Genomic DNA, 17,316 nt, shown 5'->3' on the forward strand with positions numbered 1-17,316 from the left:
TTCTTGGGCATATTGTATGAATGAAATGATTACTTGACCTTGTTTTTGCCTAAGATAAGAGCATCAGATTGATAGTAGCTCATTTGACAAGTGAGATTCGTGGACTTGTGAATGAAAGCAATTAATCTAAGCATGAACAAGGCAAACTTTTGCTGGCTAAAACAAAGATCAGTGGTTGATGCAAACAGAATTTTACAGGGAAAGACAACTGCAACACAAGACAACACATAATTCGTAAATCCAAAACACCTATGCAAGTTTACTACTTAGATGAACACATGGCATCAATTAAAAAACTTGAAAATGTTATTCAATTACAATTTAATTAATGAAATTACATACAATGTTAACCAACTTGAATAACAATTTTGGCAACATAATTGTAACATGAACCATCATTAGGAATTTTTGTGCTCAAAACACTTATTTATAGGTTTACAAAGAATATATCCATTTTGGGATTTTAGAATAATAATTATTTATCCTAGAAAATCATTGTTTTAAAGTGCAAATGCTTCAAGCTACAAAGAAATAGGAAAGAAATAAACTTAAAACAAAACTATTCTAAATAACTAATAAAATATACAGCCCAAAATATGCTCTCATTTTCCCCCAAAACTAGAATGCAATAAAAAAATAGACTTAACAAGAAACAGGTAATCTGAAAATCCCCCAACATTTGAAGAATTTGAATAAACTGGAATACTGAAGCACCATGAGACTTCACTAATCCATCTGGTGACTTGACTGATTCTAACTATCGTGAAACAAAACAAACTTGATGTTTTGAACCCTAAACATTTGTTTGCAAATGATCAATCCTTCAAATTGGTTGTCATTCAGACTATAATTGTGGATTTGTTTTGGGATTTTAATGTGTCTGGGACTTTAAGATTAATGGGATTTTAATTTTAATTGTGGATTTGCTGGCTCTTTGCCAACATGAAGTCTCCAATTGCACCCTTTTGTACCACCTTAGCTGTTCAAGTTGTGCATTTCTTTGTTCTTTGCCATATTCTGTTTCCTCTATTGCATACCTTGATGACCTTTGTTGGCAACAACCTTCCATTCATGCATTAATAGTAGCCTAACAATTATGCAATTTGGCAATTCTTTGTTGCCCATTTTGCCTAATCCAATCACCACTTAACAGCCTCTGAACACTGCCCCAAGTGCCTATTCAATCTGCTGCTACTTGAAGACTGATCAGCTCTGGTATATTGATCAGCTGATAAATGTGGAGATGGTGCGTAGATCACACTTATATAGCGACGATAGTAGCTTAAAGCAAGTTGTACCTACACATTTATCCTAGTAGGTCTGCCCTACTATTTTTCTGCTCATCTGTGTCTCAGAGACAAATGAAACAGCTTAGGGATCGGCAACTATTTCTTAGAATGAAACTTTCTGTGAAAAGACTATGCATGGAGTTTGACATGATGCTTCTCTATGCAACACTTTAATAAACGAACAAGACAAAACATTTGGATAACTCTTGACCCTGGAATTTTCGTTTGAGTGCAACATACACCTAATTTGCAGAAAGAATATATATTTTGTTCTGAAGTTTAAACTTACCTTTATTCATTTTTGTAGATCTTGGCTCAACAGCAAATTCCTTAATGCCATTCCATCTTATGCACAATTATAGTTTTTTATCAAAAATTAAAAGGTATGAGTTGTGATATCATGTCTCTTAAGAAATAATTTTGTATTTGGGGTGCCAATAAACTCACGTTTTTAATGTTTCAGGTAGATCCTTATATAGATATTGGGAAAATTTACAATTATTTACAAAATCATGATTTGTGGTCACTAAACAAAGGGAGGAATAAAATGCTGATTCAACAAAGCAAAGGCTTATCGTCAATATGTGAGGAAGTGCTTGGTTTCAAACTTTCAAAGGTAAGACCATGCTCCTTCATTTTTCTTCTTTATTGAGGTGTGACATCTTTAAGACTTGGATAAGACTCTCTAGGGTCAATTATAATCGTCAATTCTTTGAAATTCCTTTATTTTGTGTGTTTCTTGTTGATGTAGCGGAGAATAAAGTTTTGTAAACCTTAAGAAAATTTGTTACATAAACCAAAATTAGTTAAGTCAAGTTTGTGCTTTTGTATTTGAGGATGAAACTATGTGATACTTTGTATGTATGGTCAACTGATATTTTGGTGGTATTTTTATGTTCAATCAAATTGTGTGTCTAGTGGGATGAGCTAAACCTGTCTACACCAAGGCTTTGATGAGATGATGTAATTCCATTGTTAAGCACTTCGACATAAACATTAGTGACTTATGTAGTTTCTATAGAACATTGTATTGGTTAATAACCTTTATATTGCACTAGGCATTTGCCATACACCAAAGTTGCATGGACACAAATACAAGTACAATACGGATATGGTATTGGAGATGGATATGACCATTTTTGAAGATCTCTAATATGGATATGGCTGGATATGATATTCATATAAAAACATACACTCATGTAACACATTTTTTAAAGTTGTTAGAGGAGATTTTCTTTACTTTAAAATAAAAGTAACATAGACACATAATCGCTAATAAATAATTATAAGTTGATGTAATAATTTACGATATACAAAAATATATACAAACCAAGACCTATAATTTGTTTCAATGGTTATTGCTTGATTTATTTAATGAATGAGAATGTACACATAGACAATTACATTGACGATGTTTCCTAAAGAAACAATCGATAACAGAAGACTAAATTATAAAGAATCTAATCTAACTAAAAATACATTATTGACCATTGATGATAAGATATGCAAATATTAACTAATACTTTCACTGAATGGCCAATCTGTCAACTACACCAAGTTGCCCTCTAAATTTTACAAACTTGTCCAAGCTTAGAGACTTGGTGAGGATGTTTGCAGTCTGATCCTCAATTGGAACATACTACAATTGAACTCATTCGTCTTCAACAAGTTGTTGGATGAAATGACAATGAAGCTCAACATTTGTGGTTCGTTCATGGAAGATTGGATTTTTGGCAATTTGAGCACCCCTTGATTGTTACAAAAGAGGGGTGAAAGACCTACTTGAGACATTTGCATGTTGGAAAGCATCCTTCGAAGCCAAACTGCCTCACAAACTGCTTTAACAATTCCCCGATATTCTGCTTTGATCGAGGAAAGAGTTACCGCCTGTTGCTTCTTATTGGTCAATGTGACTGTACTTGTTCCCAGATTGAAGACATACCCAAATGTAGACTTCTTGTCATCAACAAAACTTGTTCAATCTGAGTTTGTGAAACCAATGAGTCTAGGATCTTTACTTTTGCCATACAGAATGCCAAAGTCAAAAGTGCCCTTAACATATCTCAGCACACGCTTCGCGACAACCCAATATTCAACTTTAGGGACTGCCATGAAGTGAGAGATGTAGCTCACAACATAATTGAGGTCAGGTCTAGTGGTAGTGAGATAGATGAGACGACCCACTAGCTGCCTGAACGTTGATTCATCCACCATAGGTGAATCTGATTTGGCTGACAGCTTCAGCCCTTTCTCGATAGGTGTAGATGCAGGTTTGCAATCATGCATCCAAAACTTATCTAGTAGACTCCTAGCATACTTCGACTAAGTGATAAAGATACTGCCATCTCTCTGCCAAACCTCAACACGTAAGTAGTAGTGCAAAAATCCTGAGTTTGTCATGTGAAAGGATTGGCACAAACTTTGTTTGATTTGCTCAATCAAAAGTGCCGAACTAATAGTAATAATCAGATCATCAACATAGATGACTAGTTGAAGAATATCACCACCAATGGTTTTGACATACAAACTGGAATCAGAAGGAATCCTCCGAAAGCCTTGATCATTGAGGTACCTATTAATCTTTATATACCAAGCTCGAGGGGCCTATTTCAGGCCACAGAGTGCTTTCACTAGTTTGCATACCAGGTGTTCTTTACTGGCAACCTTGAAACTAGGAGGCTGTGTCATATAGACTTCTTCCTGCAACTCACCATAGAGGAATGCATTCTTGACATCCATTTGATGGACTTTCCATCCAAATTGGGCTGAAATGGCGAGGACAAGCCGAATGGTACTCATTTTGGCTGTGGGAGCAAAAGTCTCCTCATAGTCAATGCCCTGTTTATGTGAAAACTCCCTAGCAAGCCTTGTACTTATCAAGAGTTCCATCAACTTCATACACCCGTTTGCAACCAATGGGCTTTTTCCCTGGAGGAAGATCAGATAGGACCCGAGTGTTGTTCTTCAGAAGACTATGGTGTTCAACTTCCATAGCTTGTTCCCACTCAGGTATATCTTTAGCCTCTGTATATGGTTAAGTCTCATAAACACTTTGAATGTTGGCCATAAGAGCAAAAATTATTGTATTCTGTTGGTTGCTCTTGTTTCTGGACGATGTACCCCCAATGAGCTCATCATCATGAAGATCACCTATGGTTTTGGCCCACCATTTAGGCTGGAGAGTAGAAGTACCAACATCTGATTCAAGAGGAGCAATTGGACTTGGGATGGCTGGAACAAGTTCATTAGGATGTAGATCAACATTTTCCTGAGGAAAGTCAAGTGGTGCAATAACATGCCCGAGAGACTCCACAACTTTAAAGTCAGAGTCTGCTGAATCCCTCTCATCAGGTGGATCTAAGGGAAGACGAATGCCCAAATCCTTAGCCTTGAGAGGCTGATCCTCAGTGATCAAAACAAGAGAAGAGAGTTGAAAAGGCCCCCGTTCTTCATCAAAGACAACATCCTGATTGAATATGAGACGATCGGTGTCTACATCAATCAACCGATATGCTTTGTGGTTTTCACTATATCATGTGAACATGAGTTTCTGGCTCTTGGAATCTAGTTTTGAGCGCTTGGCATCTGGAATCCAAACATAAGCTGTAGATCCAAAGACTTTTAGGTGACTGATTTTAGCCTTCCTGCCAGACTAGGCTTCCTCTAGGGTCTTCTTAACGGCTTGTGTGGGAGACCGGTTCAGAAGATAGACATCAGTGTAGACTGCTTCCGCCCAAAATTTCTTTGGAACACTTCTATGTTCCAACATAGACCGTGCCATTTAGCTGATTGTGCTGTTTCTTCACTCAACAATACCGTTATGCTAAGGGGTGTAAGGTGTGGTAAGCTAATGCTTGATGCCTTGATGTGCACAAAAGTTGGAGAAATCAGAAGAACAAAATTTCCCCCTTTGTTTGACCTAAGAGTTATTATTTGCTGACCAAAGTCTTTTTCTACTAAGGCCTTAAACTTTTGAAACACGTGAAACACGTCTGATTTTTGTTTAAGAAAATACACCCACACTTTGTGACTAAAATCATCAATAAATAACAAAAAATACATGGACCCAGTAATTGAAGGAGTTTTCATTGGTCCACAAATATCATCATGAACCAATTGTAATACCTTGGAATCTTGCCATGTATCACCATCTGAAAATGGAGTCCCATGCTGCTTTCCAGCCTGACAAGCTCTGCAAAACTCCATGATTCGAAGTCTGAATCTTTAGTATGCTAACAACCAAACCCTCCCGAACTAGTTGAGAGAGATAGCGAATGTTTAGATGCCCATACTGCTGATGCCAAAGATTACTGATGGAAGAACTTTTGGCAGCCATAACATGCTCTTGAGAATCTCCAGTGTCAACAAGTCTATAAAGACCATGATACTCCATGCTCACAACAATTGTAGTGCCATTCTACCAATCAACAATATCGCATTTGGGCAAATTGAATACCACATCCAGCCGAGGAGAGTGTCTCATAATTTGACTAACTGAGAGAAGGTTGAGTTCCATGCCTGGAACATAGTATACATTGAGGAAAATTAAATTCCTCCCACCGGATTGAATCTACACGCTGCCCTTGCCGACAATAGTATGCTCTTCCCCTCCTCCAAAGATCTATAATTCGGTAAAAGGCATGTATTTTGTGAACCAATCCCTCCGATGAGTGAAGTGTTGAGAAGCACCTGAATCAATGTACTGGGTAGAGGACTTAACATGATTTGCAGATCTTTTAGCCATAAAGGCATAAAAGGCAGATTCCTTTTGCTCAGTGTGCTCTGCAACAATAGCCTTCGATTGAGACCTTCCCTGCTTCTTTTGTTCAGAAGCCAAGCATTGCTGACAGTCTTTCTTCATGTGACCATACTCTTGGCAATAATTGCACTGAATGTTCTTCTCTTTAGAGCTGTCCTGGGATTGACCAGTGCCTTTTTGTTGAGAGGATTTTGCTGTGAAGGCCTGTTTAGTGGAGGACGAACTAGCTTCACTGCCAAACTGTTTGCTCCAACCATCATGCTGCAAAAGTTTGTTGCAAAGATCTTGAAACTTTAAGTCTACGTTAGTCGAGGTAATGTTAAGCGTCTCAATAAAGTGCTCATAAGATTTTGGTAGACTTTTCAGAGTGATGACTACCATGTCTTCTTCCTCAATATTTTGACCAATTGCCTTGAACTAATCACAGATGTCGTTGATTTTTATGAGATGCTTCTGCAGAGACATCTTTTCATTCATCATGATCGAGAAAAGCATGTTCTTGAGAAAGAACGTGCAACTCCTGTTGGATGTTTCATGTAGGTCCTTCAATGATCCCATATTTTGGTAGCTATCTTGCCTGAGGGTACTTGAGGCAGTTGATTGTTTGTAATACAAGTAGACTTGCCCAAAACAATCTTGCCAAGGCATTGATACTCAAAAATTGTCATCATGCGCTGATTCCAGATGTTATAATTGCGGCCGTTGAACTTTTGACTATGTTCCAACATTATGTTGGTCAAAAATGCCATCATGTACATCGAGGTCAAAGCAAGTTAACCTTGTGAAGGCATGAACAACGAGACAGCTTTAGATTGAAAATCTGATTAGAGAAATATTCGACACAAATCCCAATGCAGCCTCCCAACATAATGTTGCTAATCTTTGTGATACACCTCCCAACATGTGATACAATGATGCTAATCTCAACAAGGAAAGGTGTTTGTATGTCGTAACCAGTCCTAACAATGATGCTGCTGTCTACATTGGAAGAGAAGTCCATAGATTTTTCCAGGGCGGGCTTACACAATCTTGAGGTCAATCTGAGAATAGCTTGATTCTGATTTTTTCCATTCAATTGTCATTGGTTCTCTAGGGAAACTATTATACACCACTTCAATATTTTCCCATGTGAATCTTTTGGCCAACCTTTACAAATGCAAAATTCAAAAGAATTTGAAAAGTAGAACTTACAACACGTTCTCAAGATTTTTACCGAGTTAGTGTAGTTCAGAGAAAACTTTTATGAAAATTTTTGTTTCCTTTGTCCTATTTTTTTAGCTTTATAGTTTAATTTCTAAGAAGACAGAATTAAAAACCTATTGTGTCATATATTTTTTATGAATATCAGAACAAAATAGTAATTATATTAATAGTTACAAAGAAAAATTACAAAAACCAGGCATCATATGTGCCGCTGAAATTTGTTTCTGTACTGAAGCTATTCCTGCCATAAAGTCAAAACTAAGACAAATAGTGGAACAAAATCTATGAGCAGGGAAAAAAAAAGATGGTCATAATGCCCTACAAAATATGGATTGTAAGAATCTGGACCAAAGAGAGGGATTTAACCACCAACCACCAGAGAAATAAACAAGTGGCCATAGTGTCACGAAACCCTAGAGGATAGATAGGATCATAGTAGCAAAAGTATTTTTAGAAAATAAATTGGCAAACCAAAAGATAATTGAATTTTTCAAAAAATTGCAATTTAATTGGGAAAAAATTTGGTTAGGGTTTTCAAAATAAAGAAAAAAATGCCAATATATAGTAAAAAAATTGCCAAAATCATGAGCTGATTTTTTTTTCTGAGTTTATTGTGATTCTTACAGTTAAAACTGTTAACCCCATTTATTAAAAGCCTTGAATTAACTGTCCACAAAACTGTTTTTCTGGGCGATTTCCAATTTATTATGATATTTTGACAATATTTGTAACTATGGATAGGCAAGGTCTATGCAATACGATGACTAAAGAACTTGAGGAAACAAACTGTCTTAGTCATAATGGTAACAACGCATGAGCGGATGGAAGTAAACTATCTTAGTCAGAGGCGAAAGAGATTTAGGAAGTTCTTTTCAATTTGGACTGCCAGAACTGTTGAAACATGTTTGTGGGGTCCACTTGTTCTTGGTTAGTGACATGTAGGTCAACGTTTCTGCAGCTGTATGATTCACTGTATGTTGTCACTGAATGCTTGGTTGGTTGAAGACCAGGGCGAATGCAGTCAGCTCGGCATCCACCATCCCAAACTATCTTTTGGCTGGGAGGCACCTTGTCTTTATTCAAGGTTACAGTTAATTTCGACCAATCCTGGCTGTTCTGAATGAAGAGTTGTTGTTGTAGGCTGTTTTCTTGAGTTTGAGCATCCAACTTATCACAATGATGGTCATTCTTTAGATGGGGATAAGCAGAGGCTGGTTACTAAATTATTTTTTGGAGGGGACTACCGGGTGAGATATAGCTAAGGAGGATCTGCTTGATTGAGGTGTTAAGTGCTGGGTCCGACCTCATGATCAGCTTGGAGGAGAGTGGGGTAGTATTTTTTATTGCCTTGCAATCTTTTTGAAGACAAATGTATGGAGGATTAAGGCTAGCAAGGGCAGGGATACTGATGCCCTTGGAGATGTTGTAAGAGAAACGAATTCTGTGAAAGATGATTGATACATATAAAGTTCCTTCTATGCAAGGGACTTTAGATGTATTTTTTTTTCTAAATTAATGATATGCCAAGTAGTATCCAATTGTATAAAGGAATTTAAGTTATTTACTTTCAGTTTCTATATATTTTTTGATTTTGAAACCTATTTTGGATTCTTCTTATATGTATTCCTTATGGCTACTTGTTTGTCAGGATCTTCAATGCAGTGATTGGGAGAAAAGGCCTCTAATGGATGAACAAATAGCATATGCTGCTGCAGATGCATATTGCCTAATTAGGATTTTCGATGTTGTACATCAAAAGCTTCTTGATTTGGACCAAGGAGGTATTAGCTTGATCATATCAACCTACCAATTCATTGAGTTATATGATATCTTGCAAGTATTATGTTTCTTTTTCTTTGTTTACATCTTGATGCATTGTATTTTGATTTGCTTGTGATTTTATCAACCCAGATTCGGCAAAAACTTGCTAGAACCAAATTTTTTGACTTGGTAGAAACTTGGCAACTTAAATAGCTTAAATTTCATTAGAAACACATTTTTTTGCAAAAATTAGTGACAAGATGTATCCAATGAGTCCATAAATGAGTACAAAAATGTTCTCTATTAAATTTGATTGATTTGAATGGAAATTGAGTACAAAATCGCATCCTCATGTGGAATCCTAATGGCTGATAGTCTGATACAATAGATAGTTGTCAAAATGAAAATAGTAAAACTAAAATTAAACACAACATTTTACATCTTCCTCTTCCATGATCTACTAAAAACTAGGGGAAAGGTAAAGGGTCTAGTCCTTGGAGTCTACTGTGGTTCCACACTTGGCATGAAAGGCAGTTGCTCAACCTCCATCCTAGTAGTAGATGTTAATGGCAATGACTTCTCAACTTCCTCAATTTCATCAAACCCTACATCTCCTACTGTACCCACCTCCTTCAATGCCTACCTCTGAAAATCAAGAATCTCATCTTTAGTAAACAATGGAGGCTGCTCATCCGACGAGATCTATCTCATCTAAATCAATGTAATCATTTGATTTTTCCTCTACCCTTTGTGTGCGCAATGAAGGTTGTACTTGTAGCGTCGTAAATTGTACGCACTTGCTAGGGTGGTACAATTTCACACCTAGTTTAGCACCCGCCTTGGCACATTTTGCATTTTGCATTGCATTTCCCCTTTAGCACTTAATTAATTAAATTAATTAGGTCTAAGGTTCTATTTCATCATCGTCCACATCATAAAGTTGGGCCCTTTCATTAAAGTGTGCCCATTTCATTTTATTCTTCCAATACATCATTTAATCAAAAACCCTAATTAGGTCCTATTTTGAACTTGGGGGCTTGATTTCGGGGGTCAAAACATCTCGAAATCACCTGTAACTTCGGGATTCTCTCTAAAATCATCATATCCGACGGTCCTGAAAATTTGGTGAAAAGTTGTCGGGACCATGGCGCCCGGAGTGCACACGGTCCCGGACATTTTTCCCGAAATTTTAGGAGCGCGATCCAATCATAAAATAAAGCTTAACCCCAAGAAATTGGCGGGAGATTCAATCTCTAAGTCGGCCTAGAGTTGAAATTAAGACCTAGGGTTTCATATATAAGAGCTCTCTTTCTTCATTTGAAGGGATCGGAACTTTGGTTTCAAGGACCTTCTATGCAGCGAAAGAGCAGATCTTTGAAGACTTCAACAACATTCAACATCCATCCATCAAGCATTCATCAATTTCATTCATCCATTTAGGGCTTTGAAGACATTGAAGAGCAATAAGGGATCACCAACTGAAGATTGGCTTGTACCCCTCCCTTGGGGTTGGGTATGATTTCATGTTGTTTTCATGTCTTTGCATAAGCCTCATTATATCACTTGTATTCATGCTTTAGATCTCTTTACATCTTGATTTGGAGCATTTACATTATCATTTACAAGCAATTAGGGTTTACTTTCTAGGTTGCTCTAGTTTGCTTACTTGCATTTTAGGATCTTGCACACACACAAGGTCTGCACACACATCACTTTTACAATACAACTTGGCTATTCGTGGAGGTGGAAATCACCAAAGCGGGGGTTTGACTAAGGCAAAACCCTATATAGCCGCCCAAAACACCTTTTCAGATATAAGTGCAGATTTCAGGATTCGGACGACGTCGCAAGTTGCAGATCCGGAAGAGGCAGACGGAGACTGAACAACACACCAAATTTCAGAGCAAAAGACTAGGACAGGGGCGTGGGGCGCCCTGGTCCTGCCAGGACAGGGGCGCTGGGCGCCCTGGTCCCTCTGTCAGACAGCAAGTTTCAGCATTTTTGACAGCTTTTCAGGTTGCAAAACAGCAGTTTCAGAAGCAGTTTCAGGGGCAGAATCAGGACAGTGGCGCTCACGCCCCCGTCCCGAACATTTTCACTCAGATTTTAACACCAGGTACGCATTTACATTCTTGTCTTGTCCTTGTGTTTACAGCTTTCCATTGTTTACGTTCAATTCTGCAATCTTGTTATTAGTTCATACTTGCACTTTGGGGTTAGGGATTGAACTGGCATCATTTTATCTTTCAATTACAACAAAGGAATAGAAATCCTAATAGGTAGCCCGTGGCTCTCTCTTCCACAAAAAGAAGTAGCCAATTGTGTGATACCTCTAGGGTCTTTCGTATTCCACAAGTGTGTGATTGAAAGTGAGGTTAGGGCATGTTGGCCTAGTCTCGCTTTTTCCCCTACACAGTACTGTAGGAAGACAAGGTCATTGAGGCGTTTTTGAGCTAATTTGTTCCTCTTCTTCGCCTGGATGGCCTCAAACAAGCTCCAATTGTGTACACAACTGGATGCACTACAAGGTTGACATAAAATGTGGAGGGTAAACTTTTAGAAGTTTGGGGTATTTGCACCCCAATTTGTCTACCAAGACTCTACAAAATAAAATATTGAAGAGTTAGAATGGAAAGTCAAAACATATTTTATCGAATTATCAATAGTTTATAGCTTCCCTGTTGTTTGAGTGGTTTTTCCTTGGGTAGCTATTTTTGAGGACAATAGCCTACCCCTTCCTTGTAACTTTCTAATTAATGGACAATGAGGTTTCTCACCCCAATTTGAGGTGTCATCCTCTAAATCTATGTTGTGAGGCCCATTATAACCTCTCCATTAGGATTTGAGAAGGTATTCAAATACAAAAAATGGGGGTTGAGGAAGTACTTTGTTGCATGGATGGACTGGAGTTGATTGTTCCACCTCCTATCACTAATCTCCCATATGGGATCAAATTTGAGGCTGCCGCCTTGTAATAATTTCTGATGGTCTCTTTGTATCTATGCATGGCCTCACTGTTTAGTCCTTACAGTGAGGTTGGTAAACTCACGGATAAACAAAGATATTCCACACGTACCAACAATTCATATCACAATAACATTAACATATATTAAAGCATAAATAACAATTACAGAACAGCTATGGCAGAATAATAATATCTTTATTGGATTCTCAATTATGCCAGTACAATCATAATTTGCCGAGGTTCCATCCACACCATATATAGACTTGATGGTTGGCCAAGTTGCCAACCGTCACTAACTACCAACTACCCCATGGGAACCTCTCGGCAACTCATACATAACAAAACGTAAACACCCAAACCAATTATAAGCTAGCATGTGTTATTGACCCCTAACATCACCCCCCCCCAAAAAGTAGTCGTCTTCCAGACGACTAAGACAATAGGAGCTGGAATAACAAAACAAAAGACTAAGACTGAGGAGGGGGAGGAGGCGTCACTGTCATGGTCGAAGAAGGAGGTTGTCACCCTGTGTGGAGTCTGAGGTTCTTCTTTGCAATCAACTGCCGCTCCTGTGCCTTCTTGACCATGTGTGCAACGTCCAATAGTTTTTTGTCCTTTTGCTCCATCTGCATTGTAAGGTCAGCCACCTGTGCTGCCAGCGCACGTGCCTCCTCCCGCATGTTGCAATGGGACTCACAAGTGGTCACCTTTGTCTCCATCTCAATCCTTAGGTTCTTCTCTACTGCAGCTAACTTCACATGCTTCTCCCCTTCCTTCTCCAATTTTGCTACGTACAACCGCCGGGTATGTTGCTCTATTTGACTCTGTCGCATCTGTAGGTAGACATTCCAGAACAATCCCTCCATACTGCGCAAGGTGGCTCCCAAGGTGCCCACTCCCTCCACCAGTCGCATGTGCGTCCACTCCTGTACCATCTCCGACGTACTACTGTCTGGCCACTCCTGCTGCTCAAAGTGGCGTGCAAACTCCTTCGTACATCCTGAAGCCATGAAGTAGAACAATTTCTCAGCGTTAGCTGAGTTGCTGGCATCCATTCGTCCAGCCAGCTATGCCATTCTTCGTGCTATATCTGAGATCCCCTGTAGGTCCCCAAGTAACTGCTGGAGCGAGCCTGATGGATCGCTAGGGTCTAGCGAGGTGAGGTGAAGACTTGTTGGTGGTCCTTCGGACCCGCTCTCCTCGACATCAATGATTTTCGAGCCATGTCCATCACCTCCAGTTGCTCTATGCTGCTCCTCTGTAGACATCATCTCATCCTGATTTGTGATAAGAGTGGTCCTATGCTGTGTCTAGCTTTGTCCAACTACCATGGCGTGCGGTGAGGGCGAAGTGGGAAGGTGAGGTGTGAGTGCAAACTGTCTCAGCCACCAGTCCAGAGATGCATCTATATCCTCGTCAGCCAGTGTGTCCAGTATCGCCAACTCCTCCAAACCATCTCCTCTTGCCATCGATACATCCCCAGACTCATTTCCCCTTGTTGGTACCTGTTGTGACCATTTCACACATCGCCCCATTAAAATGGGGACCCCCTCTTTTTGCTTTTGTTTTGCCTGTTCTTCTCTCTCCTTTTAGGGTTTTTTGAGTAAGTGAATGAGTTGTCTGGACTAGGGTTAAGCCTTAGGGGTTTCTTTTGGATATTTTCAAGCCGAGTCCAATCAAATTTTTGAAGATTATTAAGCATCCTCCCGAAGATTGCAAATTTTGAAATAGGATGAGCCTGTCAGAAAGTCAGGTATGTCTCAGGATGGGTCCAGTCAGGATTTTGAGGGCAAATTCAAGTTATGTCTAAGTGTTAGCATTTTAATGATGGAATTGTGCATTTTTGTCTGGGTAAATTTTGACCAAATTTTTGAAGGCTTGGTAACTGGTTCCTGGCCTTGAAGATGACCTAACCCTGCTTGGTGAAGTGATTGAAGACCTAAATTGTGGTTATTTTGGCTTGTAAAGGTGAAATCGCTCCTGTCCCTCTCCCAGGGACCAAGGCGAAAATGTTATTTGGTGCATATTGGTTATTAACTTCCTTTAATTGTTTTGTGCAGGGTCTTCAGGGGAGATGATCAGACGTGAATTGAAGATTTTAAGGATTTTGAAGATTTGAAAATGATGAAATTTGAAGGATTAAGACAAATCGCTCCTGTTCTCCACTGAAGGACTAGGGCGAAATGATTTGTTTTGGTCATTTTTGGCCTTGGTTGATCAAATTGGAGCATTAAAGACACAATGAAAGATGAAATGAGCATAATGGAGTATCCAGACTTAGTTAAAAGCATTGAAAGGTTGAACTTTTTGTCTAGCAAGATGAAGGTGCTCCTGTCCCTCACCAAGGGACCAGAGCGATTTTCTTTGTACACACCTTCTTGGACCCTTTTTTGATTTGGGCTCTCGTTCACGGATTGTAAAAAGATGATATCTTCCCCAGCAAAGGAAATTTGAAATGAAAAGTGAAAAGATTTGGCCTTGAGGACAAAAATCGCTCCTGTCCCTCACTGAAGGACCGGAGCTTGAATTCCGAATTTGCATTATCCTCACAAGATTTAAGTGATTTCGTGATTTGAAGAGGTCAAGAGAAGTATGTTTTATTCGTTGAATATAACTTGAGTGGCCTACAAAGGAGAGAATCAACCCAAGTTGCAATAGGCGCTCCTGTCCCTCTCCAAGGGACCAGAGCGATTTTCTCACAAGGCAAACTTCTGGCAAAGGAAAAGCAAGTTTCATGTTTGAGATGAATGAAGGAGGACGTAATCAATCCATTGAAGATAATTTTGAAAGTTAGCAAAGCATAAGTAAGCTCATAATTGCCAAGGCGCTCCTGTCCCTCACCAAGGGACCAGGGCGAAAAACACATTACCTAGCCTCCCCCTCCAAATTTGGACGAATCCAGGCCAAGGCACAAGGTTGGAATGATATTTAAAGTGCTTCAAGGAAGAATAAAGTTGCAAAGACCACGAAATTCGATGAAAAATGGCTAGGGCGCTCCTGTCCCTCACCAAGGGACCAGAGCGAAATCTTCAAATTTGCCTAATAGCCTAACATTTTGGAATGCTACTTTCGTTTCCAAGACTCAAGATGGAATAAGGAATGATGTTTTACGCCTTGAAGGTGATTAGATATTGATGTGGTTAGGAGATTTGCAATAAACTAAAAGGCGCTCCTGTCCTTCATTGGAGGACCAGGGCGATTTCTATAAAACCAACAATTTTCCTCCAAAGCCACACCAAGACAAGGTGATACAAGATGGGAAATGCCTTTCGAAAGATGATGAACAAGGAATTGCCCCCAAGAATCAACAATCCTAGGCTCAAAAACAAAAATCGCTCCTGTCCTTCACTGGAGGACCAAGGCGAAAATCCTTGGAAGAGCTCATTTTGTCTTGAGAAAGCGAGTTGAACATGCATAGAACGAACAATGAAGATCATTGATTGCCCCGCAACATGAATTGGCAATTTGGAAGATAAAGATCAAGGACAAAAGACAAAAAATCGCTCCTGTCCCTCTCCAACGGACCAGGGCGAAAATGCTTTAAGGCAAGCTCCTTCCAAAGATCACATGGATTAAACTCAAAATTCCAAACGAAAATGCCATTTTGGACGCCAAAGGTGAGGTTTTGAACGTAAAAACGAGAAATGCAAGGTCTAAAGTGCATGATCGCTCCTGTCCCTCTCCAAGGGACCAGAGCGATGTTATTGAAGTCCATTATTTTCCCATGCTTGAGCACTTACTTCAAACAACTCGCATTAAATGCCAAATTTGCTAAAACCTTGAAATATTTTAATTAAATTGGCATTTAATAAGGGTGCGTTGATATTTAATAATTAATTTAAGCCTTAGAAAATCATTTTTTTATTATTATTAAGGCCTTTTGAAATTAATTATTATTAATTTAAAATAAAAGATAGAGCGCTTGGGGTATCATTTTAATACTTTTTATAAAGTCGGCCTCTTCTTTTATTAAATTTTTGTTTATTTTTGGTCTATTTTTCACCAAGTCGGCCTATAAGGAATGAGGTGGTGAGCGCCTATATAGTAGGGGTATTTTGAGTGATGTTAATCCATCATTCATCCATTCATTCAAAGTGCGATTTGGAAGAACAAGAAGGAGTGCGAAATTTGATTTAAGAGGAGCGAATTTTATTGAAGGCTAGAGGTGGTGAAGTTGATAAAGGAAGCGCATTTTGAAGACTTCGACCCACATTTTGCCTAGCGAACTTGCCTAATTTTGCATCATTTCTTAGAATTAGTTCTCAAGAAGAGGTATGGCGAGATCTCCCTTGTTCAAATGTTGAAATTTTGAATTTCAAACTGCGTAGTTATATTTAGGAAATGACAATTCAACGATTTATCATGAAGTTTCCTAAATGTTTAAATTGCAAAATATATTATGAAATGTTGTGTAGGTGTCAAGATGGCGACCCCAAAGGCAGGAGCATCCACTAGTCGTCTAGCTCTCATGAAGGAAGATCAAAGGAATGAAGAATTGGAGACCAAGATTGGGCCAAAGTGGAGCAACATTGGAGATACCAACTTGGGAAACTTCAGTGTGAAGAAGTTTCGAGAGGTCCCTTACATTGGAAAGCCATCACCTGTCGCAAGGAGAATAATTGAAAGTGGCATTATCAAGGCGGCCGGTTTCCCTCCAGCAGTCCAGTGCCATGAGCTAATGATCGAGTGCGCCCGCCATTATAACCCACAATCAAGATCGATCGTGTCCAAGGAAGGAAACACTTTGGCTTACCTTTCAGAAGAGGCTATCAGTGAAGCTCTCCATCTTCCAGAACATAAAGATATGATTTACAAAAGCTTAGAAGGAGCTAGGTCCATGTACGAAGATGATCCAGACACTTGCTTGAGCATCATCAATAAGAATTGGTTACTCAAAAGTCATCCTCGCCTGAGCAAGATTCCCAACACACCACATAGGATCGACTTCCAGGAGGAGTACAGAGATTTGATAACCTTACTCAATCGAGTTACGGGAGCTCCTCAAGCCTTCTATTTTGAGAAGTGGATGTTCTACTTCATCCAAGTGATAGTTCAAGGAAAAGGGACAATTCATTGGGCTAGAATTATTAGCCATTGCTTGGATGTGCAGTTAAGAAGACTGAAGGCTACCAAATCATTCCACATGAGCTCGTACATCATATATGCCTTGATCAGGAGTTTTGAATATGCAGGACTACCTCACAAAGGAGTGATCGGAAGAGGGCCCGGAGAAGTCAGAGTTTGTGATTCTTATGTCCATTTGCATCATCCACCTGGAAGTAACTACAAGTTAGTTAATGATACCTTCACGATGAACATCACCAGGACATTGCAAGGCG

The 17,316-nt window shown here is 39.2% G+C and overlaps 1 protein-coding gene across 4 annotated transcripts in view; it reads left to right on the top strand.

Annotated features, from left to right (window-relative positions):
- The window catches only part of LOC131038134 (uncharacterized), a 158,905-nt gene that overhangs the window by 46,682 nt on the left and 94,907 nt on the right, over positions 1-17,316 (top strand). For 3 of the 4 annotated variants that reach the window (XM_057970461.2, XM_057970464.2, XM_057970462.2), the window contains exons 2-3: positions 1,753-1,905; positions 8,900-9,032. In XM_057970461.2, the coding sequence (XP_057826444.2) occupies positions 1,753-1,905; positions 8,900-9,032 (286 nt within the window). The remainder of the gene's footprint in view (positions 1-1,752; positions 1,906-8,899; positions 9,033-17,316) is intronic. The other variant, XM_057970463.2, reaches the window with a different exon arrangement.

This window comes from Cryptomeria japonica, chromosome 11, assembly GCF_030272615.1.
Source record: "Cryptomeria japonica chromosome 11, Sugi_1.0, whole genome shotgun sequence".
In the NCBI taxonomy this organism is placed as follows: Eukaryota; Viridiplantae; Streptophyta; class Pinopsida; order Cupressales; family Cupressaceae; genus Cryptomeria; species Cryptomeria japonica.